This window comes from Coturnix japonica, chromosome Z, assembly GCF_054131305.1.
Source record: "Coturnix japonica strain WE chromosome Z, WE-NBRP24, whole genome shotgun sequence".
Taxonomy (NCBI): Eukaryota; Metazoa; Chordata; class Aves; order Galliformes; family Phasianidae; genus Coturnix; species Coturnix japonica.
This window is the reverse complement of record NC_140702.1, coordinates 6,987,212-7,014,872: the sequence shown is the minus strand read 5'-3', so window position 1 is coordinate 7,014,872 and position 27,661 is coordinate 6,987,212. Positions and strand designations below refer to the sequence as shown.

Sequence of the window (27,661 nt, the reverse complement as noted above, 5' to 3'; positions counted from 1 at the left end):
GGGTTGCCTGGGGTTGTTGTGACCAAAATGCAGGACCTGACACTTGGCTCTATTGAAACTCATGCCGTTAACCTTGGCCCATTGATGCAGTCTATCCAGGTCCCTCTGTAGTGCCCTTCTCCCCTCAGGCAGATCTACACTCCCTCCCAACTTAGTGTCGTCAGCAAACTTAGTGAGGGTGCACTCAATCCCCTCATCAAGACCATCAATGAAGATGTTAAACAGAAGCAGACCCAGCACTGAGCCCCAGGGGACACCGCTTGTGACTGGCCACCGACTGGATTCAACTCCATTGACCACAACTCTTTGGGTCTGGTCATCCAGCCAGTGCTTCACCCAGTGGAGCATATGCACATCCAGAGCATCAGTGTCTCCATTAAAGTATTTATCAAGGAAAAGCTATACTCAATAACACCTGAAAATGAGTTTAATACTAATTAAATGGGTTTTCTCCTTGGAAACAAAAGATCTTCATATGACTCTCTCTAAATTATACTTCATAAACTTATTTGGAGTTTAACTTTCTAATATTCCTTGCACAGAAAGACAATAAAGACAATTATATGAAGTTCCATTAGTTCACAGATGGTTAACACATAGAGATAGAACAATGAAAATCAAAAAGAACCTGATAACAGTACCAGCAGCACTTTATCAATGATGAACTGGCTAATTCAAAGATAATTGTAATGAAATCAATAAGTTTATAGGTGTAATGTCCTTCTGAAAGTAAAATCTCAGACCTATGTTACAAATGAATCTTTAGACCCATGTATCACCCAGGAAACTGGTTACCACTGTGAGTGGAATGTTCAGGAGACAAACAAATGAAGCCAGATTCACACTTCAGATTCGGAGGGCGGACTTCAACCTCTTTACGTCCGTGGTTGAGAGGGTCCCTTTGGAGGTAACTTTGGAGAGCATGGGAGCCCAGGAAGGTTGGGAATACTTTAAGGAAACTGCTCTAAAGGTGCAGGAGCTGACCATCCCCAAGTCATGAAAGATAAGCTGAAGGGCAAGGAGGTCGGGCTGGCTGAACAGAGACCTTTGGCTGGACCTCAAGAACAAAAGACAAGTTTATGTACTTTTGGGGGTTGGAACTACATGATCCTTGAGGTCCCTTCCAACCTGAGTCATTCTGTGATTCTGTGATTATGATCTCTGGAAGTTAGCAAGCTACTTATGAGGATTACAGGTATGTAGTGAAGCTGTGCAGGGAGAAACTTAGGAAAGCCAAAGCACAGCTAGAACTGAGCTTGGCTGCTAAGGTAAAAGAGAACAGTAAATATTGTGGCTGCCAACCCCCTCTCCATCATTTTTCAGCACTCTTGGCTGACCGGGGATGTCGCATTGGATTGGAGGCTATAACATTCTGGTACAGAAGCTGGCTGTCCCTGGTGCGCACAGACTCAGCTGGCAGAGCTGAGGGGAGGCTCCTTCCCGCCCAAGGCAGCAGCCCCGCCCCGCCCACGTCCGCAGAACCCCGGTCCTCACCCGGATGCACAACCGGAGGGCGGCTCCCGTTAAAGCGAGTGTTTCCGCAGTGCATCGCGCTCCCCCCGGCTCCTCCCGCTCGGCCGCCGCTTCTCCTCATTCTCCCGTGCCCCGTCCCGCTCGCTGTCCGTCCCTTCTCGCCGTCCCTCCGCTCTGTGCCATGTTGCCGCGGGTCTGCGGGGCCGACCTGCCGTGGGGGCGGCTGCTGGTGGTGGTGCTGGCTCTGGCCTGCGCCACGCGGGCCTCCGAGATCACCTTCGAGTTGCCCGATAACGCCAAGCAGTGCTTCTACGAGGAGATCGCTCAGGGCACCAAGTGCACGCTGGAGTTCCAGGTAATAGGAGAGCCCGGATCAGCGCCACGAGGCCTCGCATTGGGGTGAATGGTGGTAGGGCGGTGCGCGGCCACACGGAAACGGGCAGCTCCCTCATCTGCTCCTCATCAAACCTGTGCTCTGATCGTTCAGCAGCTTTGTTACCTTGTTTTAAACATGCTCCAGGGCTTTGGTGGCTTTCTTAGAGTGAGTAGCACAAAAATGAAGGCAGTATTTGAGGTGTGGCCTCATCAGTGCCATGTAAAGAAGGGGCTTTCCGTACTTTGTAACAGATTGAACCTTTATCTTATTAACAGAAAACTGCTGCACAGCTCTGAGATTCATCAGGCCACAGCCCTGGCACTTCTGGTACCTCTGAGTCTGCTGCCACTGACACCAAATTGTCAACCCCAACAGTGGGAATTAGGGCTACTTTAGGGGAGCAGTGTGCTTTTATGGACCAACTTTCCCCTTTGAAGTCCCGTATTTATTTTTTTTCTTAGTATTTTGGGGGATTTTGCCACCAGATAGCTTTGTGCTTTTGCAAATACACTCCAGGTTTGCCCAGCTGAAGTGCTGCATCCTTTGGCAGTAGTCTTAGGGAAGAGCTGAGCAGAGGCTCAAGGAAGCTTTCTTTATAGGAAGAAATCTTGGGAGAGCTTTAAAGGTCTGAAAATGCATCTTTATTGTGTTTGTGTAAACTGGTTAGTGATGCCCTTGTAAAATCTGAAATCATGCCTTAAAGATAAGCCGCTATTTCTGTGCAGAATGTTTAAAAAAAAAGCAAAAATCCCACCTTTTTAAAGTTAGCTGCCTGTAGGGCAGATAGTTGTCAGCTCTTTTGCTATTTCTGTCTTATTAACTTCATGGCTCTGATAACTTGATAAACAGGAAAAAATAGCTGTGGAATCACATGAAGTGTACATCACATCCAAAGATATGCAAACAGATTTGTGAAAGATACTCAATACAATAAAACTAATTGTACTTTAGAACGTTTTTGTATAATACAAAAGGGACAGGCCTTCAGATATGAGTATTTTCCTCGTTCAGCATGCTTTGTCTAAAAAAGATAGAAATTTGAAGTGAAAATTAAGCTTAAAACTACTAGCCTGAGGGTCATGAAAACAGCATCTGAGCATCTGAGCTACCAGTGGAACATAGTACAGAGGCAGAGTATCTTGTCTGCTTCTATGGAGTAATGTCAACAATAACCGAAGCCTGAAATAAAAGTGAGTCATGAAGATTGGAGTCACTCCTGGGCGTTATCTGAATGTACTGGTTTTGAAAAGCAGTGGTTGCTGCCAACTGTGCAGGAGGGAAGCAGCGGACCCCTCAGTAACACTGCTTTGTTGACAAGCTGGTATAAGGACTAGGCCTGTTGTAATACCTGTTTTACTGGTCATATGCCATTCCTGCTGAGCTGAGCAGCTTGACCAAACAGGGTAGTTATGCTCCTTAGGCCATACAGAAAGGAGCTGTCTTACAACATCTTAACAATATCAGCTCACATTATTGATTCCATGGAGAGGTGGTGGATTTAGTTAACGGTAGGTTTGTTACAGCACTGTCTTTTGCTGCTCCATCAAGTTTTATCTATGGTAGCCTTTCCTTTAGCGCAGTTAGCTATAAGAAAGCAACTAAAATTTCTTTTGTCAGCTACATTTTCAAAGAGTTTATATTTCATATCTTGAGTTTAAAGTTTTTTTTTCCTGTTATTTTCTATGTGTCTTCCATAAAAAGAGTGATTTTTGCAGACTGGCTTTAAACAATATTCAAATTAATGTGTTATATTTCAAAATATACTTGTAAAAGTTAGAAACTGTGGAATACCATTTGACAAGTTGTATTTCTGGTAAGAAAGGTATTAAATGTCTTTTTTTTTCTTATCAGGTGATCACTGGAGGCCATTACGACGTTGACTGTCGATTGGAAGATCCTGATGGCATCGTACTGTATAAAGAGATGAAGAAACAATACGATAGCTTCACGTTTACTGCATCCAGGAATGGAACATACAAATTCTGCTTCAGTAACGAATTCTCTACGTTTACACACAAAACTGTGTACTTTGATTTCCAAGTTGGAGAAGATCCACCGCTGTTTCCTAGTGAAAACAGAGTAACTGCACTTACCCAGGTAAGATGCCCTTGTGCTTGACAGCAGCTGTTAGCTTGAAAGAACGTTGTTGTTTTTCCAGATTGAGCTGAATTAGATATCTGTATCGCTTTTGAATATCAGTTGGAACTTGGACAGCTCTTTTACAGGGACAGTGAAAGGCGAATGCCTGAAAGTAGAGGGGCTTGATATTTTAGGATCCCTTCTGCAGAGTAGAAGGCCTCTACAATTTATTAATGACACCAGTGGTAGAACGTAGTGGGAAACCTCTTCCTCAGTCTCACTGAGAAGAATAAACTGGGGCGTGTTCAGACACCAGACTTGTAAAAGATGGTTAAACACCAATATAAGTGCAAGTAGCTGTACTAGAGTGTTAAACTTTCCCCTTAACAGTCATAGAATGATAGAATGGTTTGGAAGGGCGCTGAAAGATCATCTGATTTCCACCTCTGCCACAGTTGCGGTTGACAACCACTAAATCAGGCTGCCCAGGGTCCAATCCAGCCCAGCCTTGAACAACTCCAGGGATGGGGCATCCACAGTTTCTCTGGGCAGCCTGTTCTAGGGGCTCACAGCTTTCTCTGTGGAAAAACTTCCCCCTGACATCTAATCTAAATCTTCCTTCCTTTAGTTTAAAACCTCTCCCCCTTGTCCTGTCAATAAAACATATAATAGATTGTGCTGTTTGTTCTTCAGGAAATCCTAATTTTAAGTGAAAAGCTACCTGTTAGAACTCAAATACTTTGAAGATCTGTTGGTTGATTCTGTGATGATCAAAGCAGAGTGAGGAGTCCTGACTTTTACTCAGACAGCATGAGCTGAACATGGAAGAAGTTTGTGAAAAATGATGTAGGGTTCGGAAAACTGCCATCACAGATTGAATGGGTTAAGTGGTGAATTTGGGCAGGTTTTTCTGAATTATTTGTTTTAGGGTTTTAGCCACTTGGAAACACTGAAAAATAGCAGAATTGTTCTTTCTCTAATCCCTTTTTGCATGCCTAAGTGAGAGAAGTGTCTCTTGATAGAAGAACATGTTAAGTTAGCGTGGTTTTTGAGCTGTTATAAAACTTACATGACAGACAGTAAAGAACAACATAGCTGTGTAAATGTATTAGAAAGGCTCTTAATGGGGAATGCTGCATTTGTTTTCTTCTCTAGATGGAGTCTGCTTGTGTCTCAATTCATGAAGCTTTGAAGTCTGTCATCGATTATCAGACTCACTTTCGACTGAGGGAAGCGCAAGGCCGCAGCAGAGCTGAGGATCTGAACACAAGAGTTGCTTATTGGTCGATAGGGGAAGCAATCATTCTGCTTGTTGTTAGTATCGGGCAGGTATTCCTCCTCAAGAGCTTCTTCTCAGATAAAAGAACCACAACAACCCGCGTTGGATCATAACTGGTAGTGATAATGCTTCAGGTCATTATGCACTATTAATCTGTATAGTTACTATTCTCCAATTAATTCTAGGTACAAAGGATCTAAATATGTGCAGCATTCGAGTGTGTCTACCCATCATCTGTTAGAATCACAAAACAGACACAAAAAGTTATAGAAGGGACACATGATAACATTCAGAAAAAGAAAAAAACAAAACACTTCTGCTTTCTGATTCCTCTATTAAACATTTGCATTGACCAGCCTATCTATCTTTTTCTTATTGTAATCCAAATTGAGGATTTTTGGTTTTTTCCTTTTTTTACCAGGGAAATTATTTATCTGCAGTATAAAACTTTATAAGAACCAAGCAATCAAATGTCTGATATGCAAAAGCAATGCATATGAGAAGTGTGGTTTTATTATAATTTCCAGGCTGAGTGGATTGCATTATAAACAAGCAGATGTGATGAACTGTAATGCTGTTTTGATTTGCTGATTACATCCTTTGCTTATTTGTTAATCTGTTGCAAGTGTGACACTACGTCATGGCTCATTCTCTGTCAGCCTGGTGAATCTCCACTTTCAAAACACTTTAAATTTTATAGTTGAGTGCATTTGCTTAAGCATGTATTCTTCTATACTAAGGTATAACATTTTTCCTCTTCTGTGATGTTTGTTTTACTGAACAAACTTTAAACTGAGACTACTCAGGAAATAGATTTTCTGTTTTTAAAAATCCAAATCTCCAAATTCGTTTTAAAAACTTGCAATAAAATAGAGAGTTGTAACTTTGTCACTGAAGCTGTGCAGTGTCTGGGCACGCATTGTTGCTGCTTTTAGTATTTAAGACCAGAGGTAGCTTGGTTTGTTAGGCAGCACAGCACCAGCACTGGCCGAGGCTATAGTACATATGAAGCACATACAGAGGTTTTTAGCAGATTGTTTTCCTGTTCAGAGGCCGATTTGATATTGATACTGCATTGCACGTGTGCTGTAAATTTTATTTCCTTGTGTGTGGTGCACTGATACAGTATGGCCTTGTGCATCTGATCGCCACTCTTTTATTTTTGCTAGTGGTCAGAAAATGTTTTAAATATTTCAGGTTATCTTTTGGTAGAGTTAATAGCCACGTTGTTTCCACTGCTTGTGTACTTAGTAGCTTATGTACTGTCAAGTCTTGCTTTATTTGGATGTGGAAAGAAGTAAGTGTATGAACATACATGTAGCTTAGATTGAATTGGTCAGCTCCTTTAGGTGCTTCTGGAGGAGAAAGTAGACTTGCAACTTGTAAATGCACACAAACTAAACAGAGGTGGGGGGGGGAAAAAGTCGTATTGCTGACTAATTCAAAAGATGCTTCCTAAACTAATTTTCAGCAACCAGAGGAAGAATGCTGTATCCTCATTCATAGCCTGTGTTATCTCTGGCAAAAAAATTGAGACCCTGAAGAATTGACCTAGGATAATTTCATTTTAAACATTGTGATGGTTGAAAAGTGAACCGTGTAGTCATCTCTGTTTGGGGAAAATCTTCTTTGGAAATCAAAACAAAACAAACTGAAGGAGCTAAAAAATAAGTTAAAAGGTTATGGAGGTACTAAAATGCTCAGTTTAGGATTATGTGTACTGTCTTGTATTGAAATTCAAATACTGCATTATCATTTTGGAATGCAGGCTTCCAAGAAGTAGTTAAATTCACAAAAAGCAAAAAAAAAAACCAACACCCTGACTATTCCTTTCTTTTGAGACAGGTTTGTGCCTAAGAACTATGTTCTTAATGGTACCCATATGTGTGTACTTCTGCAGCTGATACTCAGTAACTTTTGGCTGCTTTGCACTCAACAGTGAAGCAAGTTCTGCACTCGGGGTGCAAGTATTGGATGAAAACACGATTTAATTAGCAAATTGTCTTCTGTAATCTGCATTTTGAAAATCACTTCTGTAGCTTTAATCAGAACAAAGACATTTGTTTTAGAGATTGAAACTTTTTTTTTTTCCTTGCTGTGTTCTGTGTGCTATTAAAATTGGTAAACAGTGGGGTAAACCAAATACTGGCTGTCCATCGCATATGTCTCTATTCTTTCATAATGTTTGAATGTGTAAGGTGGGACTGCTGTGCTCAATATTACGCCCACTGCAGAGGCCTAGTGGACTTTGTCATTAAAATTAGTTATCTGAACCAACCCTTTGATATCTTGCTACATAATATGCAGCAATAGTTTAAAATGCCTTCATTTTGTCTTTATTAAAAACATGGCACAGACACCCATTTAAACATAGCTGTATATAGTTTTTAAATTGTGACTGAATAGGATATAATAAAACACATGCTAATATGCAGAGAGTGAAGAAATGCTTTGTGACTTTTCATTTGAGCTGCGTCTTTTCGTATATGAAAAGATAGCTTGATTAATGGTGTCATAGACAAATGAATTGCCATGCATTAATGGGGATACAACTGTGTTTTTAACTTGCTTAAGACCCTCGTTTTCAGCTATTCCTTCAATGTTTTGTGTTTACGCAACTTCTTTTCGTGTTGTGAAATGTCAGTTTTTGATTTAGTTTGGAGAAAAAACAAACAAAACCTTTGAGTAAGACAAGAAACAGACTCTGTGAATACTGTATGGGAAAATAAAAAGTTAATATATGATTGTGGCCTGTTTTTTTCGGTCTGCATTTGGGAGAGGGGAGCCTTATTCACTTAAAAGCTGAATGACAATCTGAGTATCAACTTGTATTTTAATACATTGCAGTGAAAAGTTTTATCTACCTGAGCTTTGATCACTCTTCCATTCCTGTGCATTCAGAAGCGATTCAATTCACTGCAGCTGATAATTAGCTGCACGTTAAGGTCACTAGAGAAAAACAAAGTTTCAGTTCTGATTTGTAATGGTGGGGCTGTGGTTGGCCAGTGTTGCTTGGTGGGGGCAATGGGGGCCATGGCTTCTTTCTGACATGGTGCTAGCTGCACCTGCAGCCTTTCTTTGTGGTTCTCTAGATGGGAGCTGATCAGCAGTTGCTTTGGTTTAATGTAAAATATAGCTCATGTGTTGGTGGATGTGTTTCCAAAGCAGTTTGTTCCCACTCTTGTAAACCACAGAGTAGGATCTTCAGGATTTTGCTTAAAAACAAATGCAGAACTACCCTGCTTAAAAATGTTTGCATTCAGGAAGTGAATGCACAGTGGTGATGGAGACCTCATTCTGAGCCCTTATCATTCAGAACACTTAGATAACTTATATCTTCTTAACATTCATGTATGTGTATTATTATATATCTATCTGTATAGGCAGTTGTGATGGAAAAAGAAAAGTCCAGTGCCTTAGAGGTTGCAAAGTTTTTAGTTTTCTCATAAACTTAAAATATCTGAAGTTGAAAATGGAAGCCAAGCTTCTTAACTCTAAAAATACAAATAAATGCACTTAAAGAAAATGTGGAAATCATCACTGCATACATGATAGAAGGCAACCTGAGTAACAAGAAATCATCATAATATTATAAACAGTGAAAAGTAGGAAGGAGAATTGTATTTGTTCTGAGATGGCACGAGTGACTTTTTATCATACAATATATTTTGCTTTTGAATACTCCAAACAGAATTTATACCAGTTCAGAAATACTAGCGGAGTTTTTTTCTTGGAGTTTGTTTTTTTTTATTAACAGGTTTTTTTAAGCTTTTAAATTGCTCGGAAGAGATCAGTAAGCAATAAGATCTAGCTAATAGAGCTTACCGGATTTCCAAAGGGCTTCTAATTCTGTCTCAGACACTTTTAAAAGAAGCTCAAAAGAATGACTTAATTAGTAAAGCCTGATCAATTATTGATAAATAGGAAAGGGGGCGTGAGCGGGGAGGGATGAGTTAATGGTTAACTCCTGCAATGGAGGAAAGTAGCCAGCACAGTTCTGCAGGGATCTGTCCTATTATGTGGGCTGTCCGGCAGAGGTGTATGAGGGCTGCTCTGAAAGTAACACCTGCTATTTTATTATATGGGCCCACAACATCAGGGGTGAATGGTGGCTGTATGGCAGCAGAGGCTGAATCTTCTCACCGATATTCATTCCATTCCATTCCATTCTGTTGTTGCCATGTGACAGGCTGCAGAAAGGCAGTCTGGAAAGCAGCATCTGATATAGAAGAGCGTATGAAACAAAGGTGTGGAGTTGAATACATCCATGCCTTAAAGCTTGAGCCCACTGACATCCATCAGTGCTTGCTGAACCTTGATGGAGACCAGCAGTGGTGACAGTAGCATGTCATACAAGCCACATGCTGGACAGCCATGCCCAATTGTCACACCATGAAATTAAGAGAGTCTTGATCAGCACACCTGCATAAATCAGCTGATGATTGTGACTATACTGAAAAATAGTGCTTTGTATCTGAGAATCTGCTCCATCAAAATGCTCTTTTGCTCTTTGTGTATTTCCTACAGCTCTTCTGGAAACCAAAGCTCACTGATAACCCTATTCTCCTGATAACCCTATGCCAACTGTGGCAGAGCAGAAGGTGGCAGATGTTATCAAACTGATACTGCTGGAACAACAGGGAAAGCTTTTGGGTGCTCATGCTTGGGATTCTGAAGAAAGGGTTGAGTGTGTTTAAGTACATACCACACATATCATTTAACAAAGCATACTGCCTCTCATTTAGGGGGAAGTTCTTCACTAGGAGAGTGGTTAGGCCCTGGAACAGGCTGCCCAGGGAGGTTGTGGATGTCTCGTCCTTGGAGGTGTTCAAGGCCAGGTTGGACGGGGCTCTGGGCAACTTGATCTAGTAAATGTGTATGTTTGGTGGCCCTGCCAGGCAGGGGGTTGGAACTACATGATCCTTGAGGTCCCTTCCAACCCGGGTCATTCTGCGATTCTGTGATTGCAAGCCACGAGCACTCTTTGCCCTTAGACCATCACTGTGAAGTGTTCCCTACACGCCATGTACAAGTCACACACAGCACCGTCCCTCACATCACCACAGCTCAGTGCTGGATCATGCGCAGTGCTCGCCCACAGCCGCTGCTCCGTGTGGGATGGCGGTGCCGCAGCACGCAGGTGCGGCCGGGCGGGGCGGCGCGGCGCAGGTGCGGTTCGGTTCGTCGTGGCGGTGCGGTTCTGCCGCGGGCCATGTCTCGCAGCGCCGTCTCGTCCCCCTCCGGGGCCGCCACCCCGTTCCCGCCGCCCCCGCTGCCGCTGCAGCCGCCGTTCGGTCCGGACGCGGTGCCGGGCGGCGGGCAGGCCGAGCTGAAGCCGGTGCGGCGCTTCATCCCCGACTCGTGGAAGAACTTCTTCAAGGGGAAGCGCGGCCGCTCGTCGGGCTGGGACAGCGCGGCGTCCGACATGAGGTACGTGTCGGACGGGACGCCGTGCTCGCCGCCCGCATCGCCCGGCCTGACGCGGGTGCGGCCCGGCTGCTCGTCGCAGGAAGCCGAGGCCATGCTGCGAGGGGACTCGCTGGGCGCGCCCACCGGCATGACGTACAGCGAGCAGGTGGAGGCCTACCGGCAGCGATACGCCTACATGAAGTCCTGGGCCGGGCTGCTGAGGCTGCTCGGTGTGGCCGAGCTGCTGCTGGGAGCCGCCGTGTTCGCCTGCGTGACCGCCTACGTGCACAAGGATAACGAGTGGTACAACATGTTCGGGTACTCGCAGCCCTACAACTACGGCACGGCCTATGGTGGGTATTATTACAGCGGGCCCAAAACGCCCTTCGTGCTGGTGGTGGCTGGAGTGGCGTGGATCGTCACCATCGTGCTGCTGGTGCTCGGCATGTCCATGTACTACCGCACCATCCTCCTCGATTCCAACTGGTGGCCGCTGACCGAGTTTGGCATTAACGTGGCCATGTTCCTTCTGTACATGTCTGCTGGCATCGTGTACGTCAATGACATCAACCGAGGGGGGCTCTGCTATTACCAGCTGTTTAAGACACCGATAAACGCCTCTTTTTGCCGTGTGGAAGGAGGTCAGACGGCAGCAGTCATCTTCCTGTTCGTCACGGTGGTCGTCTACCTGATCAGTGCTCTGGTTTCCCTGAAGCTGTGGAGGCACGAAACAGCCAGGAGGCACAGGGAGCAGATGGAACAAGAGGTGGGTCCTGGGGTTCTCTCTCGTGGGCACAACCTAATAGGCACAGCTGTAAGGTCTGCTGTATGCAGAGCAGGCCCTGAGCCTTCAGGGCTGAGCCTTCAGCCTCAGTTATGGACAAATAACAAGTACTGTGAAGGTGTGACCCAGAGTCGTTTTGTATTCACTTTGGTAAGGAACAGGTGCTGTGGAATACTCCATTTTCATCTGACATCATGTGATGACATACTTCCCTCTGTGTGTTTTCCAAGCAAAGGAAGACACTAATCATGTTCCTGTTGAGCTTTTAAGTAGGGTTGGGCTTAAAGCCACCTCATTTGTTTGAAGACCGCGCTCCCAGCATGTGAACTGAAACGGAATGACAGAATATGAAATACAAATTGGCATTTTGAAGCAAAAATCCAAGTGACTACTTCTTGCCTTTTCAGCTTTATTTACAGTTGTACCAGGTAATCACCCAGAGGGTTGTGACATACTGGAACAGGTTGCCCAAGGGGGCTGTGGATGCCCCATCCCTGCAGGCATTCAAGGCCAGGCTGGATGTGGTTCTGGGCAGCCTGGGCTGGTGGCTGGCAACACAGCACATAGCATGGGGTTGAAACAAGATGATCTTTGTGGTCCATGCCAATCTATGATTCAGTGATAGTGATAGTAATGATAGAGCAGGTGTCTCAGTTCTCAATTATTTCATCTTTCCGCTCAGTCTGTTTTGCATTGCTGCTGGCCTTGCCCCTACTAAAACAGCTCAATACTCACCTAGTTAATGATAAACCGTCACAGCGTAGACCTCGCTTTGTCAACCAGGGCATTTGAAGCCATTTGCATAAAACTTCTTCCATGTGAAAACACTCTGAAAAGCTCCTAAAAATCATTAAAATGTGGCTTAAAAACACACATGTGAAGCTTACAAAAGCCTACCTTAAGTAATTGTCAGCATTTAAATGATTCAGTAGGAGAAAGCAGGAATTTTTGTTCCATTATTGTTGGTTTCCTTGCCAAGATCTTGCATGAAACTGAGACTCACCTTTAGGAAAGTGAATTGTAGGTGTATGAAACTAGCTGGTTTTCATCCAGGTTTTAATTACGTCGTGCTAGTATGTGGTGATTTACCTGTTGTTATGCATGTTCTTTTGCTCTAGTAACTTAAGAATATTATCAAAGTTAACATATAAACTAGGATCAGGATAGTTCTGTGCAGAAGAGTGGCAGGTTGGTTGCTGGCTAGTGCATTGCTGTGTTTTTAGGCAATGGACTAAGCTGTGGGAGGCAATGGAATGTGAAATTTAAAGGTCTTTGAGAAGTAGTTGGAGTATTTTCTGTGTTTATTCCTTATAGCTGTACTACTAAATGTCTTGTTCTGGGTTTTGTGTGGTTTTCTTCATTCCACCTTTCTTCAAATGTCTTCAAAGTGCTTGACGTGAAAACATTCTTTTGCTAAATATGTTCATTATTTAATATAATTATATAAGAATCCCTACAGTTTGGCTTAAAATATATATTAAGTATCTGTGCTTTTCTTCTTATTGTTTAAGATAAAACTTAGAGCTCTGAGTGTGTTTTTTTTTTTTTTGACAGATGAAAACACAGTTGTCGTTACCGGACAAGAAGGTAGGAAGCAAATGTGTTTTTCTGTTTACACCACAGAATTTTGCAGGTATGGTTATAGCAGTAAAGCATCTGATGCGTCCTTTTGGCTACCTGTTAAGGTTGGAGAGTAGCCAGTGGGAGCTCATTGTTAGGTTTGAGGTTTGAGTTTGCTCCTGTTATTCTAAGACTAAGGACTCCCTTACAAGCTTTGAAATACCAAGAAAAGAAGGATTTTTGTGCTTCTACTGCACAAATTTGCAGGCATACACACTCCAAAGGTTGGATGGGATTTTAACAGGGTAGCTGTTGATGATTCCTAGAACATTTATGAAGTATTTTCTTCAGAATTGAATGTCTCCCTTTAAATACTGTGAGCATCCGGCCACTGTCCTTTCCATTGCTTGCTTCAGTACTGAATCAGGAGCCTTTTTGACTACATGTGACATTACTTCTGGATCGGGGATTAAATTGTAGAATTGGAAGTAAGAGAAAGAGGGATCTCTAGAGAAGAGGGTGACTCATGTTTATCCACAAATGAAATGGATATCCAGAAAACTTCCATAAACTGTTTTTTAAGATATTTGGAACAAATCTTTTCAAGCCCCCGGTAATTATTTGTCTGTCACTGGTACAGATATGAGGTTCATTGCCAAAAATGTTAGGACAAACTGAAGGTAATCATTTTAAGTTCTTAACTGTGCAACTCTTTCCTGAGTTTCTAACTATAGTAGATCATATAAAGAATGTATGCAACTTACCTGTGCTGCTGCTTAGGACTCTTATCTTTGTCTTCAATTTAACTGGATACTTTACAGAACTTGAATGAGGTCTCATTTTAATTGGAACAATATTTTTTCTCTTCAAACTTAGTATACTGAAAGTGACAACACAGCAAGAGAAGAGGTTGCTTACAGGCAGCTTAAATCAATGGAAAGGAAACCAGAGCTACTTAATGGTCATATACCTGCAGGCCACATTCCTAAACCTATAGTGATGCCAGACTACTTAGCGTAAGTGACTTAGTTTGTTTATCAAAGTCAGTACTTGGATCGCGTTTTTCAAGCAGCATTTCTCATATTCATGTTTTCTTTGCATGTGCTATAGAACCTTGCAATTCTTTATCAGTGCCATGGACACAGTAATATGAATAAATGATCTGAAACTTAACATGCTAACAGCCCCTAAACCCAAATACTGGACCACGCTATTATAATCTAGCATGTAATTATCAAAGGAACAGAAGACTCAGACAGTTATTCGTGGGAAATTTCTTAGCTTTTTAGCTTTATGAGTTTGTCTAATACTAAATGGGTGAGTGCTAAATAGGTACTATCTCTTTAAAAGGGTAGGCTTTCCATGTTATCCACAATCTGTTATGTTTTTTTATGGTTTTCATGATATAGTGGGGGGCAACCCTGTTCACAGTAGAAGGGTTGGAACCAGATGATCTCTTAGGTCCTCTCCAACCCAGGATATTCTGTGATTCTGTGGTGAAATATAAAATTAATTGGTTTATATACTATTTGCCATATATTTTAGTGGTTCAGATTTTGGAAAGCTTCAGCAATTATGAGATGAGCAAACAATACAGAAGCACGCTACTGACGTCAGAACACTGTGTGCATGTTGAAGTCTGATGTCTAATACTAGTCACTGAATATTTACTTATTTTAAAGGAAATACCCAGCAATTCAAACAAATGAAATGCGAGACCGATATAAAGCGGTGTTCAATGATCAGTTTGCTGAGTACAAAGAACTGTCTGTGGAAGTTCATGCTGTACTAAAGAAGTTTAATGAGCTAGAAGCATTGATGAGACAACTTCCTCACCACCCTGGAAGCGTATATGTGAGTACCTGTGAAAAAAAGGCTACTGGAAAGCATGCAGTTCTAATTTTCTGTGGTTAATGTCTGGTGATGTTGGCAGTGGCTCAGGAGGAGAGATGGTTTTTCTCAGATATGCTATTTCTTATTTCGTCATCCATCTAGATAGCACTGATAGTGTGAATGTATTTGTGTTTTTCTGTTATTCATATTATTAGCTTTCTAGTTTGAAAAAAGCAAAGTTAACTTGTTTTCACTATTTCTCAGGTACAAACTGTGCATCTAAAATCAGAAAAGATTTGATCAACTGTGAGATTGACTTTTGACAAGTATTTTGTAGAGTTTAGATGAAGATACATAGGACACTCAGTGTGTCTAAAAATGTGTGATATCTCTCTGCAGGAACAGGAAAGGATATCAAAAGTTCTGCAAGAATACGAGAAGAAGAAAAATGTGAGTGTTTACAGCTTTACATTGCTGATGAATCTAAAGAATAACAAAGAAAACGTAAATCTATAGCACTTCTGATAGAAATTTGCTGCCTTGCGGTACCCCTGGCTATTACAGGGCTTTGTATAGTTTGTATTTTAAATCTTTGGCAAAAGTGGGGTGCTGCCTACCCTGTTTCATGCCAACAACCTGTTTAGGAGAGTGATTCTATTAGCCGGGTGAGGAATAAAATAGTTAAGTATTTTTATCTTTTAACATCTTCCTTTTAAAGGTCTGCTCACTTCTTGGGGTATAGTTTGTTTATATTTACTGACTTGGCTGTCAGATACGTTATCAGAAAAGGAAGCCTTACCCTTAAAAATAAGGGGGTTTTGTTTGTTTGTTTGTTTTGTTGGGTTTTTTTTTTGGCAGCTTGAAACTTGGGTAGGCTTCCAAAAAGTAATTTCCAGCATAATCCAAAGAGCTTTACTTGGTCATTTTTAAGTGGAGGCAGCAAATGTTTACTTGTGCCCTTCTAAAACATCATCCATTACAAGTACCAGTTGTTCTTTTTAATTAAATTTGAGTTGTGTCCATGTTAACACTATTTCATTGCTTTTTTGGAGACGTATTTATTAGACAGAACACATGTATTAAATTAAGATTTTGTAGAAGGATGTAACTTACATTCTCAGGCTTCTTCTTTAAAAACAGCTCTCTTTCCCCGAGTAGCTGCAGTGTATTGAAGCAGAGCTTCTTTCTCTACCCCTTCATGAAGGAAAACAAGAAATGGAAAATCACGGCCAAAGAAAAAGTATTATTCTGGAGAATAATTATATGCTGTCCTTAGTCAAGAACATCATTATGGATAATAGACTATTGCTGGATAATACTGAAAGAATAAATACTAATGTAAGGATTTGTGCTTTCTTGGCAGGATCCTGCATTTCTGGAGAAAAAGGAGCGCTGTGAATACCTAAAGAATAAGCTTTCTCACATAAAGCAACGAATTCAGGACTATGATAAAATTATGAACTGGAAAGTACAAATTTAGAAGTGCCTTGAGCTTGGATGTAATATTTTTCTAGTTTTTAAATCAATATGTGTATTTTAAAGTATTTATTTACTCTCAGATCTGTATACTTTCAGCGGGGATAACAGCTGCCTGATCACTTCATTAGGTATTGTATGTTACCGATAGGGTCTATATGCAGATTCAGTTATAAATCTGTGTAACGAATTCAGATACGTTTAGGATACCAGTGTTAACATTCTGCTTTCTTCAGGCAATACATAGAATTGCCTCTTAATTAAGTATACCTTATTTGGAAAGTTGGAATATCCACTAGAAAAGGCAATTCTAAGCACTGTCAAAAGCATGCATACCAATACTGTAATGATACAGGTGACATCTTAATGATATCAAGAGTTGCATTGTTCTCTGTGGCTGGGGTTTGGTAGAGTATTTGATCACACTGAGGAGTTTCAGCAAGTAGGAAATGAGTTTTACAAGTCAGCTGCATTTTTAAATGCACCATAGTACATAAGAGATGACTGGGAATTTTGCCTAATAAGAAATGCAGAATGAGTTCCTATGTAAGCAGTGATTGTATGCTCTTTTTTTCTAATTGTGGTTGTTTTGTTTGCATGCTCCTCTGCAGAGGTGATGCAGCAAACTCAGAAGTGACCTTAAAAGATTAAAAGAAGAGCAGCGTTGAGCATTCCACATTCAGCATTCCACTGGTGTTGCTGTAGTTGCAGGATAATCTGCATATATTTCTGGGACATTTCAGTGAGCTTCTACTGGGCTAAATAAAGAAACAGTACTTCTCTCTGTCAGCAAGAAACTGGACTTTTCACTGTAGCCCAGTTTAATTTATGTAAATGCTGCTGTTTGTGAACTTATTCAGAGATTAAGTACAACAAAATTAATTCTCAATGTATAAATTATTAGCATCTTTTATAAGGCCAGGAATGTTTTCTTTCCTAGTGTGTATCTTTATAAATTCAATATAAATTTTCATCAGTGATGGGGCTATAGGTTTATATATGCGAATTTTCACACAAGCCAGAGAATTTTCTCTTTTTATCCTTTTTCACACCTTTTTTTAAAAAAAACCTTTTTTTTACATAGTAAAATTTCTGGAAGCATTAATAGTTTCCTTGTACAGTTTTATATAATTGCAAATGGACTGTTTTTCTGAAATGCATTTTAGTTTCATTAAAGAAATGAAACAACTTAATGATGTTGATCCATTGCTTATATAATCACATCATTGTTAAAATAAATGTTGCCACTGTTGCTCAGTATTGAAAACACACTAATACACCTAACTCTGAGCTTTATTTCTGGTTTGATTTTTGAGCTCTTATTGTCACTTATATTGCAATCTTGAGGTTACAGCTTACTCCCATACTTAGAAAATTGACTTTCCATTATCAGCCACTTTAATCCCATGAGTTTTAGAAGGTAGAGTTAATAATACAAGACACCATGAGAGAGTTAGAACATTTGGCACCTCCTCATTAGATGGGCTTCAGCCTTCACCGTCTGTAAGATCTCTCAGTATTACTCTGTCTGAGGTCTTACATTCTGTTTTCTTTCTTTTCTCAGTTGTCTCAGGTTCAGGTTTCTCTCCTTTTTAAAGAAGAGAAGTCCCCTCTACCTTATGAAGTGCTTGGCCCTAGTGTTCTATACCTGCTGTAGTGTATGCATTCTAAAGGACAAGCTTTTGTTTGAAAGCTTCCTGTCCAAGTCCCTTCAATCTAAATGCTCTTTTGCTTTATACTTGGCTTTTTTGTCAGTGGAAACTCTAGGCTTTCCAATCTGTACCAAATGTATAAGCAAAAGGAAGTCATTTTTTTAACGTTATACACAGTTGATGGCTATGATGCACAGATTGCAGCAAGTTTACTACACAGGAGGTGTTTGTGTGCTCTGACCATCTTCATGTCCCTCTTCTGGACCTACTCAACAGCTCTGCATCTTTCTCATGATGGGGTTCCCAACCTGGGTGTGGTATTTTGGTGAGGTCTCAGAAGGTCGAAGAAGAGAGAAACAACCAGTGTCATCCACAAACTTACTGGGGATGCACTCAATCCCACTGTAATTCATGAAAACACTGTACGGTTTTGCTCCCTGTACAGACTCATGAGAGACAGAACTTGTTTCTGGTTTCAGTTTGGACATTGAACTGCTGACTCTAGCTCCCTGGATGTATACAAAAAGCCAGTCCTTTATTCATCCAAGAAATACATATTTCTCCAATTTAGAGGCAAGAGTGTTGGGGGAGAGGGACATATCAAGGCTTTACAGAAGGTTCTGCACCCCTAGTAGACCTTTCTGCCATAAGAGCGCTTATTTTCAGCCTCCCTTTGAAAGTGATCTGAGTTTCAGTTTCTGATGGCTTCTGGACCTTCAGACAATGTCTACAACCTCTGCAGAACTATCGTGCTTCTCTTCCTGCTGATTTTCCAGCATAGATTTTGGAGAAATCAAGATTCGTGCGATAGGAATTGGTTGCTGTGTGAGCTTTCCAGGAGTGTGAATTTTCAAGCTGTATTTCATAAATGGCTCTGTATATTTTTGCACAAATAAAGCATTGTCTAATAAATGTGATCAGGAGTTTGCATAACGTAGTTATGGTTGGCTTTAACAATACAGCGACTGAAAGTGCTAATGAAAAGCCTCACAGACTTGGTTTTGGGGTTTTTAATTTCACAATTCAACAATTACGATGAGATTTGAAGCATGTGAGCACCCACAATCTACTCTTCCCATCTGTTAACATTTCTCCTGATATATGGAACAGAGCGAAAGCTTCAGAAGCCTTCCACCCCTATTTATGGCAATGTTACTGATGTTTAAATGTTTCCTTCCTCAGTTCTGGTCATACTTGGACGCAGTGACACACCCTCAGAACGGATGTTTGGTGATTTTCCTGTCATTCATAAAGGCCAAACACAGCATTGGCTCGTTTCCATTGTATTCAGCAGTGCTGGGATTGCTCTGCAGAGGACGATGCCCCGTCCTTGGAGGTGTTCAAGGCCAGGTTGGACGGGGCCCTGGGCAACCTGATCTAGTAAAGGTGTATGTTTGGTGGCCCTGCCAGGCAGGGGGTTGGAACTACATGATCCTTGAGGTCCCTTCCAACCCGGGTCATTCTGTGATTCTGTGAACTGGCTGCAGGGCCTTCACCGTGCTGGTCTTTGTGATGGTGAGCTGAGACTGCCTGCTTGTCTCAGTCCTCAGTATCACCTATGGCAGATTGGATCATGCAGTTAAAACAAGCGTGCCATATCGTTTTTAATGATGGTAGTAAATAGAGCACAAGCTTGTTGCTGAGGGATCAATTCAGTCAAGCTGAGAGAGCTGGAATTTGTACAAATTCATGCATAGTTTTTAATGTATTAATGAGTAAACTAAACTTTGCAGACAGTCTGTGGGCTGAGTACTCGAGTTAGAGAGAGGAACAAGAAACAATCCATCAAGAAAACACAGATTTTCAAAGCATTTTGATCCAGTTTTGCAGCCCCCACAGCGGCAAGGGAGGAACGAAAGGCGAGTAGCAGTGGGTGCAGCCGGAGGCTCAAGGCTGCAGCACCGGGAAGCAGCGCGGCGCCGCTTCCTGCTTGAGGGCGGGCACTGCTGCTGTGAGGAGGTTCGTGTGTGAGTGTGTTTAAGTGTGTCCGAGTGTGTGTGAGTGTGTTCTCCTCCGCCATGGACGACGAGCCCGAGAGGACCAAGCGCTGGGAAGGAGGCTACGAGAGAACATGGTAGGGTCTGGTTTCCTTTCCTCGCCTCGCTGTGAGGACGAGGAGAGCCTTGATGTGCTCACCGTGAACCTCCGTTTTCCGTAGGGAAATACTGAAAGAAGATGAATCCGGGTCGTTGAAGGCAACCATCGAGGACATCCTGTTCAAAGCCAAGAGGAAAAGGTGAGGTGCCCGTCAGTGTGCTCGGTATTCAGTTCAGTGGGTTTTGTTGTGTTTAGAGGCGTGCAGGCCGGCAGTGATGAGAGGCTGACAGGTTGATATTGGTTTAGTTCCAGGCTTTGTTTCAGGCCTCACTCATTCACCTGCATCTCACTTGAATCTTTCTGTGTGTTTTGTCAGAATCTACGAACACCATGGACAAGTCCGGCTGGGAATGGTACGTCAACACATCCACAACAAACCCAGCAGAGCTGGCATGCCCAACCTGAGGCAGTTTGTGCTGACGAGATGTGCTTGAGAGCAGAGTTTGTGCCTTCTCTCTTGTGTTGTCAGAAGGCTTTTCCTGTGTTCGGCAGCAGGGTGGGCTGTGGAGCACCAGGTTGGTGTGTATGCACAGTGCACCTCACAATGCAGCCAGTCTGTGTGTGCTAAACCATGCAGTTTGCTCCATGTGAGAAATGAGAAAGAAACAGCTTTCTTTAGTTGCAGATTACAACACTGCTTCATGCAGCACCAAGGCCTTCAAGTAAAGAGATTAAACAGGTGCAAACTGTGCTTAATTTGTAGAGGAAAAAGAGCAGTGAATGTGTTTCAAGGTAGATGATCTTTTGTTCCATTTCAGAGGAGAAATGGAAAACTGAATGCAAAAACTTGGTCCTTGTGCTAAAGCTTAAAACCTGTATGAGAATTAACGTTTTGTGGTGATACTGCAGATGCGTCACCTTTATGTGGTTATTGATGGATCCAGAACGATGGAGGACCAAGATTTAAAACCCAACAGACTCACTTGCACTTTGAAGGTATTTCTCCACTCAAATATTTACCTCTTTATCAATAGTAGAACTGTACGTTGTAAGTTCTGCTTTGAATAGGTGCTAGACAGGAGTTTGTATTGCTGCTTAATACTTGAACTGTACATGCAGTGTATCATAAAATACAAAGCATTAAAATCCTGGGTTTTGAAGATTTTGAACAGATTAATGTTTTTTGGTGCGTCTTTGAAGTAATCTAATACAGAGCTTCAGCATATGAAGTGGATAAAATAAAACATCAGTAGTGCCTGGTATTGATTTGCATAGGCAATGCTGGAAGGAGAAGGATGGAGGGACACAGGGCAATGAGTGGCAGGGACAGGCTTATTTCCCCCCCTCCCCTCTTCATTATTGTTTGATTGGGCAACTGTTTTGCACATACTATAGCAACATATTACTGCATGTGAAGCAAAACTGTATTTAGTTTGTAACAGTCTCGTTTTGTCTTTATAGTTACTGGAATATTTTGTTGAAGAGTACTTTGACCAGAATCCCATTAGTCAGGTGAGCGAAACCATGCAAGAAACAATGCCGTGAGCAGATGTTTATGCAGGTTTGATTTAGCAGCAATTGAAGATTTATTAAATACTTTTATAGTTAATTGTAAGATTAGATTGCGTGATTGCTAATAGCACTTAATCAGCACTTAATCATCAAAGGCTGCAGCCTGCTGCAGTCCTGCAGACCTCAAGGGGCTCTTTGCTTAGGATCATTATTGTAGGACCTCAAGATAATTGACTTACTGCCATTAATGTTGCATTCTGGCCACAGTTCAGTTTCGGGGCTGCACCTCCACAGCAGCCCTGTGACTGAAATCACTCCATCTCTCCACAGAGTGGCAGTGTGGTCACCTTTTTCCTCTGTGCCTATGAATAAAGTGCCTCTGTGTGTGTATTTCTCTGCTTTCATGTGCTCTGTTTAATTAAGTGAGAACTTAGCTGGTGTTGTGCACGTGAAGGAGCGCTTTTTGCAGTGCAGCTTGGTAGATGAAGGATGTCAGGATGAATGTAACCTGGCATCCTTCAAACCTTGGAGTATAAATCAGTAGTTAACAAGAAGCATAGTATAACAAGAGCTAGTAAAGTAATGATGGGGTGTTTTAGGTTCAGTGTTTCAGTTGCAGTAGGAGACCATTCAACTGGGACTTCCCACCACCAGTGTTTCCTTCTGACTCTGTCCAGTACTTGTATTTCTCACTACCGTAAGAGACTGTGGTAAGCGTTTATGTGCTCCTGCTGCTGTTACACGTGTATGGAAACCCGTGTAGTTAAATAACTATTGATCTATGAAGAAGTATGGGGTGAAACAGCAGAGATGTAAATCAACGTATTTTAAAACTCATTAAGTTTTGCTGTTTTCTTTCCTTCTCTAGATGGGCTTAATTGTAACCAAGAGTAAAAGAGCTGAGAAAATGACAGAGCTTTCAGGTAGGGAGGCAGTGTCTTCTTTTACAATGGCAGATCTGTTGTCAGTGCAGTTAATTTCTCAATCTAGATGTCAGCTTTGTATCTGCTGATAGTTGTGCTTTCCTTGACGTTTGGAAAGCTGCTGTGAAGCAAGATTTCTTGGATCCTTACTTTCTGTCACCAGCAAGAAAAGTGTGTTCAGAGATGTGGTTATAAGTGTTGTCTCTTTATCCACCTGAAAAGCTGAAGGAATTAGAGGAGTTCCTCGGTGCTTAAGCAGTACTTTGAGGAAAACAGGAAACTGAATTCCGTCTCTACTGTCAGACAGTTCACTCTGTGACTGCTTTGTTCATGGGAAGCACTTAATGATGATGGTTTTCTGTCTCTTTGGCTTCTTGAAGTTATTTCAGCTGAAGTGTTTTATTTATTTGCAGGTAACCCAAAAAAGCACATAGTTGCTCTAAAGAAAGCGGTGGATATGAACTGCCAAGGAGAGCCATCTCTATATAATTCCCTAAACTTGGCCATGCAGACTTTAAAGTTAGTATGTGAATGGGGTTTTGTGCTTTCTTTGTTTTCCATCATCAAGATAATGCTAGTTGTGAATTTTTGATGGGAGAGGGTCAGTATTTACATTTTAACAAGTTGTTTCTTGCCCTGATCTGCTGTGAGTCCTTAAAAAGGTGGCTTTGATTCTTTGTACAGTGCAAACTGTTAAGGAGTTTACTTCTAGACAGGCATTGTGTTCAGTTTTCTAACATAAAATATTTCCATTTAGAGATGAGCTTCTTACAGCAAGCAAAAGCATCTTATAAAATTAGATGGTTTTATATAGTGTATAAATGTGGTGATAGACCCTGCAGTGAGTTTTTAGTAGAGGACTGAGTTAAAGAGAGAGCTGAAGATTAGTAATGGCAAGAGAACAGGAAACTGTATTGAATCACAGTAACCTGATTGAAGTCTTGACAGAGATTGAGGTAGGATGACCTGATGAGAGACTTCTGTTTTAAGAAATTAGGAAGACTTGCTGCACTGTTGCTACTTTGAAGGTGAATTTTACCTGGCAGCGTGTGGATAAGGCATGGGGATAACTTGAGCATCATCACAATCAGATCACAGTTGTTCAGCTGTGTACTAAGTGTTAGATACTGGATTTTGGAAGGAGAAACATTGGGAACGTTATCATATGTGTTGCTTAATATGCAGAAGTGAACTAACATTGTGCTTTCCTTAGGCATATGCCAGGACATACAAGCAGAGAGGTTTTAATAGTCTTCAGCAGTCTTACAACATGTGATCCGGCTAACATCTATGAGCTAATCAAGGTATGGAGTCAAAGTTTGACTACTAGTTTTATCCTCCAAGCTGTTAGACAGCTTGACAACTTCTACCCTTTTTTAGTGCTCAGTGTACAAATCGGATTATTTTTTCTTTCTCCATATGAAGAGTTTGAAAGCAATGAAGATCAGAGTGTCTGTCATTGGTCTGAGTGCTGAAGTTCGAGTCTGTACAGTACTGACCCGAGAAACTGGAGGTATGTGTGTGAAGTTCTGTAGTGGCACTGATTAAATACATCTCCAAAAGAATTGAATAACTGGTTTGTTGTTTTTTTTTCTTTAATGCATCTGGGTGATAAAGAGTGAATAGACTGTTGTGCTAGTGGGAGATAGAAGGTCTTCTCAAATCTGTGGCATACACAGTGTTCAGTGAAATGGTATATGCTGGTAGAAGAAAAATGTCTAAAAGCAGGATTCTGCATTAAAAAACTGTATGTTTACATCAGTGGTAGTTCTTACCACATAATTGCTGGTGATACAGCTGAGGGCCTTCACTTGTAAAGGAACATTCTGTTGTATTAATGATAAAACTTGTTTTCAGTAGTATTCACAAGGTTGTTTTCTTTTTGGGTTAAAATATATATAATTTATATATTTATATATATAAAAATATATTATAAATATAAATAATATATATATAAATTATATAATTTATATAATTATATATATATTTAGTACCAAAGTTGTTTTTTGCTTCTGTTTCTTTTTTAACACATGTAATTGGAGAACTTGTTCATAATGCATAATGTGAGAGAAAGGCATTTCTTTGTCATGGCAGGCACATACCACGTTATTTTAGATGAAAGCCATTATAAGGAACTGCTGATGCATCACGTTAGTCCTCCACCCGCCAGTTCCAGTTCGGAGTGCTCCCTGATTCGAATGGGTAGGGAATGATTTGGTGCAAGATCTGCAAACCCTCTGTCTTTTTCTGTCTCTGTGTCTTCTGTGTGAAAACAAAGCAAGTGGTTAGAAGCATAATAAAGGAATATACTTTTTTTTCTAGAAAGTTAGCTTTTGTTAAGTATCTGTTAAGCAAACAAAAGAAATGTTAATCTTCAGCATCTTGTTTGAACTTCTCCATTACCATTAAAACTGAAAGATTATTTTTGTTTAAAATCAGTAATAGAAAATATTTTTCTCTCTGCAGGTTTTCCCCAGCACACCATTGCTTCCCTTTCTGACCAAGATGCAAAGCCATCCTTCAGCATGGCGTAAGTGGAGCTGATGGGAACTCAGTGGGCTGACTAGAACTAAAGGATGTGTAGTAGTGTTGATCAAACCTGCTCTCCAGTTTTATTCTGAAAATGGTGCAGAATAACATGAAAAAGGACTAGCAAGCACTGAAAGTCTTACTTCTGTTTGCACATCAACTCTGGCCATAGTTATATTGACTCCTTTATGTGGGAATATTTGGTCTTTGCTTTATCTCTGTGGGGATATGTGGTTACTGATATCACATGCTATCAGTTGGTTTTTGATACTTCCATACACTTTCCATCCAACCCGCACAAGACTATGATACTATGATACTTTGAAGTGGAGTGTAGAAGCTACTGAAAATTAACTGTTGTGAGGACTGTTTGTCTGTGCAGTGTGATACAGTATGACACTGTTATGTCTTAAGGACTAAACTGATTTCTTCTATTCCAGACAACTGGAAAACAACAGTGAGCCATGTCTTACACTGGATGGGTATTTCTGTCCTCAGTGCAGAGCCAAATACAGTGAACTTCCTGTGGAATGCAAGATCTGCGGTGAGTAACAAAAGCAGGTGAGCACACGCATTATGTGCTAACACTAAGAGAGTAAAAGGGAGTTAAAATACAGTTGTGCTCAGAAATTAAAGGCCAGCTCTACTTCATTTCTGAGTCCTGGAATTACAGCTTCAGGCTGCATTCTTCAGTACTTCTGAAGATCAAATTAATCCTTCTAACTAGAATTTCATGCAAAATAAAGGAGTTAGAGGTTATTTATTAGCTGTCTCTTATAGGAACATCGTTATCTTTTTTTCTTAATGGAAGGTCTTACACTGGTGTCTGCACCTCATCTGGCTCGGTCTTACCACCACCTGTTTCCTTTGGATGCCTTTCAGGAAATTCCACTGGAGGAATATCAGGGAGAACGGTATGTGAGTGATAATAAGGCTTGTGACAATAAGGCTACCTTTGATAATACACATCTTCCTGGCCATGGCTTCCATACTGCTGGAGAGACTGTTAAATGTTAGGAGATTTTTGATCTCTACTGGGATAAGGTTTTTGCAGTTATATCAGCAGTTATCTGCCCATTCAGAGCAACACCTGAAATTGTCCTGGGAATGACTGATATGTGGGATATGTTTTTAAACACCGCTTTATATTATCTTGTAACTTTTCTATTTAAAAACGCTATTTCGTTTTTAGGTATTGTCAAGGCTGCCAAGCAGAATTCAAAGATCAAAGTGTAAGTACATTGGAACGTGCATGGAGACGTGCCACAGGTAGATACAGTCAAAGAATGGAGCAGTCATAAAAAGTACTTTTGTAGAAGCCAAAAAATAATACTTGCAGTGTTATTGTCTTCTGAGTTCTCTGTCATAGTTGCACCTTTGAGACTTCAAAGGCTGGACAAGCAAGGGCAGGGGTTTCCTAGACTTAATGGGTAAGGTTCCACTCATAAGCACGTGGAAGCAGTGACTCCAACTCAGCCCTACTGACACTCTTGCTCTTTGAAATCCAACTGAATTAAGGTTTCTCTTGGGTATATATAGCAAGCGGTATCTATTTTATCTGTTAATACTCTCTTGATGAAGACGTTGTTGGGTAATTTTCTTCTAATTTAAGTTTTTCTACCTTTTCCAGGTGTTTGTATGTAAAATGTGCAAGAATGCATTTTGTGTGGAGTGTGACATGTTTGTTCACGACTCCCTGCACTGCTGTCCTGGCTGTATTCATGAGCACCCCACTCCCGCATCTGTATGATGCCATCTTTTATTTTAAGAGATTGTCGTATCGGTTTTATCCTTGTGTAAATCTGTGTTTTTTACTTGGCCTTCAGTGAGGCACCTCAAAATAAGAGTGATTGATTACAGGAGAATGAACGCTGGGCTGGAAGCAGATATGTTTATCTGATGCATTAATTTTGTAACCGATCAGATGCATTTAATTCAGGAATATATTTATTTTAAAAGTTATGAGGTTTTTCTGACTGTTGCTGCGGGTTTACATGTACATTTGTAAATGTGGGAGTAATAAAACTAGTTTTTTATTTAGCATGATGGATCTGATGATTCGCGTTCGTCTCTCTGTTCAAAAGAGAAGCCCTGAAAATACGTGCATCTTTTTCAGTGGATTGTGAAATAGAGCAAAATATTATTGTAAGAAGTTAACAAAGATCTTATAAAGCAATTTTTGGAGTGGTGATAATCTCCTTGGTTGTGCTGAAAGTGATCCATCGTATTTATTTCCAAGGAAACTACTACTGATACAAAAAGCATAAAAGATGTCCAAGGTGAGACCATCTTTGCATCCAGAGATCTTCAAGGCTGGGAAAGCTTCCCCCATTGCAAATAAACACATTCTGTAGTAATATTTACTGCAGTGAAATATACTGGTCTCTTCTACAGCAGCATTATTATAACAGAAAGAAGGAAGAGAGAACAGGATTAAGTTAGTTTAGGCCATAACTGATGCCTTCCATTGGAAAATGTGTAATTCTGCTAAAAGACAATTATTTCTACTTGGTTCTTGTGCTTGTAATGAAATTAATTATGCAAATAATGTACCGTGAAATAGAAATCATAATCCTACATATACAAAAACTATGACTGTAAGGGCCAAAAAGTCCACAATTTCAATTACCTTCTCATTACCTCCTACTAACACACTTGGCTTTAGTACAGTACCACAGGAAAACCACACGATGGAATCACACCAGAACTTGTACAACTCATTCAGCATCACGCGAACAA

General features: G+C 41.0%; 3 protein-coding genes across 5 annotated transcripts; all 3 read left to right on the top strand.

The window, feature by feature from the left end:
• The first annotated feature begins 1,515 nt into the window (after positions 1-1,515).
• On the top strand, positions 1,516-7,951 carry TMED7 (transmembrane p24 trafficking protein 7). The gene is made up of 3 exons (XM_015849989.3): positions 1,516-1,828; positions 3,701-3,946; positions 5,084-7,951. Exons 1-3 carry the CDS (start codon positions 1,655-1,657, stop codon positions 5,318-5,320), a joined length of 657 nt encoding a protein of 218 aa, XP_015705475.2. The 5' UTR covers positions 1,516-1,654; the 3' UTR covers positions 5,321-7,951.
• Positions 7,952-10,349: 2,398 nt separating this feature from the next.
• On the top strand, positions 10,350-18,838 carry MARVELD2 (MARVEL domain containing 2). The gene is made up of 6 exons (XM_015849988.2): positions 10,350-11,382; positions 12,955-12,987; positions 13,837-13,976; positions 14,643-14,814; positions 15,193-15,243; positions 16,157-18,838. Exons 1-6 carry the CDS (start codon positions 10,420-10,422, stop codon positions 16,271-16,273), a joined length of 1,476 nt encoding a protein of 491 aa, XP_015705474.2. The 5' UTR covers positions 10,350-10,419; the 3' UTR covers positions 16,274-18,838.
• Positions 18,839-19,849: 1,011 nt separating this feature from the next.
• On the top strand, positions 19,850-26,965 carry GTF2H2 (general transcription factor IIH subunit 2). Of its 3 annotated transcripts, none has more exons than XM_015849976.3 (15): positions 19,850-19,995; positions 20,080-20,157; positions 20,335-20,371; positions 20,868-20,954; positions 21,420-21,470; positions 22,339-22,393; positions 22,807-22,912; positions 23,607-23,697; positions 23,819-23,906; positions 24,488-24,595; positions 24,860-24,923; positions 25,363-25,466; positions 25,734-25,836; positions 26,115-26,154; positions 26,553-26,965. In XM_015849976.3, the coding sequence occupies exons 1-15, from the start codon at positions 19,940-19,942 to the stop codon at positions 26,670-26,672; spliced, it is 1,188 nt and encodes a 395-aa protein (XP_015705462.1). In that variant the 5' UTR covers positions 19,850-19,939; the 3' UTR covers positions 26,673-26,965. The 3 variants fall into 3 exon arrangements, with proteins under 3 accessions (XP_015705462.1, XP_085385725.1, XP_085385726.1); XM_085529599.1 differs by having other exon boundaries at positions 20,777-20,954; XM_085529600.1 differs by lacking the exon at positions 22,339-22,393.
• The last annotated feature ends 696 nt before the right edge of the window (positions 26,966-27,661 follow it).

What these genes read in the sequence shown, in the direction of transcription:
- TMED7 (XM_015849989.3), top strand. Translation starts at nt 1,655, where the DNA reads ATGTTGCCGCGGGTCTGCGGGGCCGACCTGCCGTGGGGGCGGCTGCTG. An exon ending in AGTGCACGCTGGAGTTCCAG is followed by an intron (nt 1,829 to 3,700) that starts GTAATAGGAGAG and finishes TTTTCTTATCAG; the next exon opens with GTGATCACTGGAGGCCATTA. An exon ending in GAGTAACTGCACTTACCCAG is followed by an intron (nt 3,947 to 5,083) that starts GTAAGATGCCCT and finishes TTTCTTCTCTAG; the next exon opens with ATGGAGTCTGCTTGTGTCTC.
- MARVELD2 (XM_015849988.2), top strand. Translation starts at nt 10,420, where the DNA reads ATGTCTCGCAGCGCCGTCTCGTCCCCCTCCGGGGCCGCCACCCCGTTC. An exon ending in ACCACCCTGGAAGCGTATAT is followed by an intron (nt 14,815 to 15,192) that starts GTGAGTACCTGT and finishes ATCTCTCTGCAG; the next exon opens with GAACAGGAAAGGATATCAAA. An exon ending in AATACGAGAAGAAGAAAAAT is followed by an intron (nt 15,244 to 16,156) that starts GTGAGTGTTTAC and finishes CTTTCTTGGCAG; the next exon opens with GATCCTGCATTTCTGGAGAA.
- GTF2H2 (XM_015849976.3), top strand. Translation starts at nt 19,940, where the DNA reads ATGGACGACGAGCCCGAGAGGACCAAGCGCTGGGAAGGAGGCTACGAG. An exon ending in ACATCTATGAGCTAATCAAG is followed by an intron (nt 23,698 to 23,818) that starts GTATGGAGTCAA and finishes CTCCATATGAAG; the next exon opens with AGTTTGAAAGCAATGAAGAT. An exon ending in CAGAATTCAAAGATCAAAGT is followed by an intron (nt 26,155 to 26,552) that starts GTAAGTACATTG and finishes TACCTTTTCCAG; the next exon opens with GTGTTTGTATGTAAAATGTG.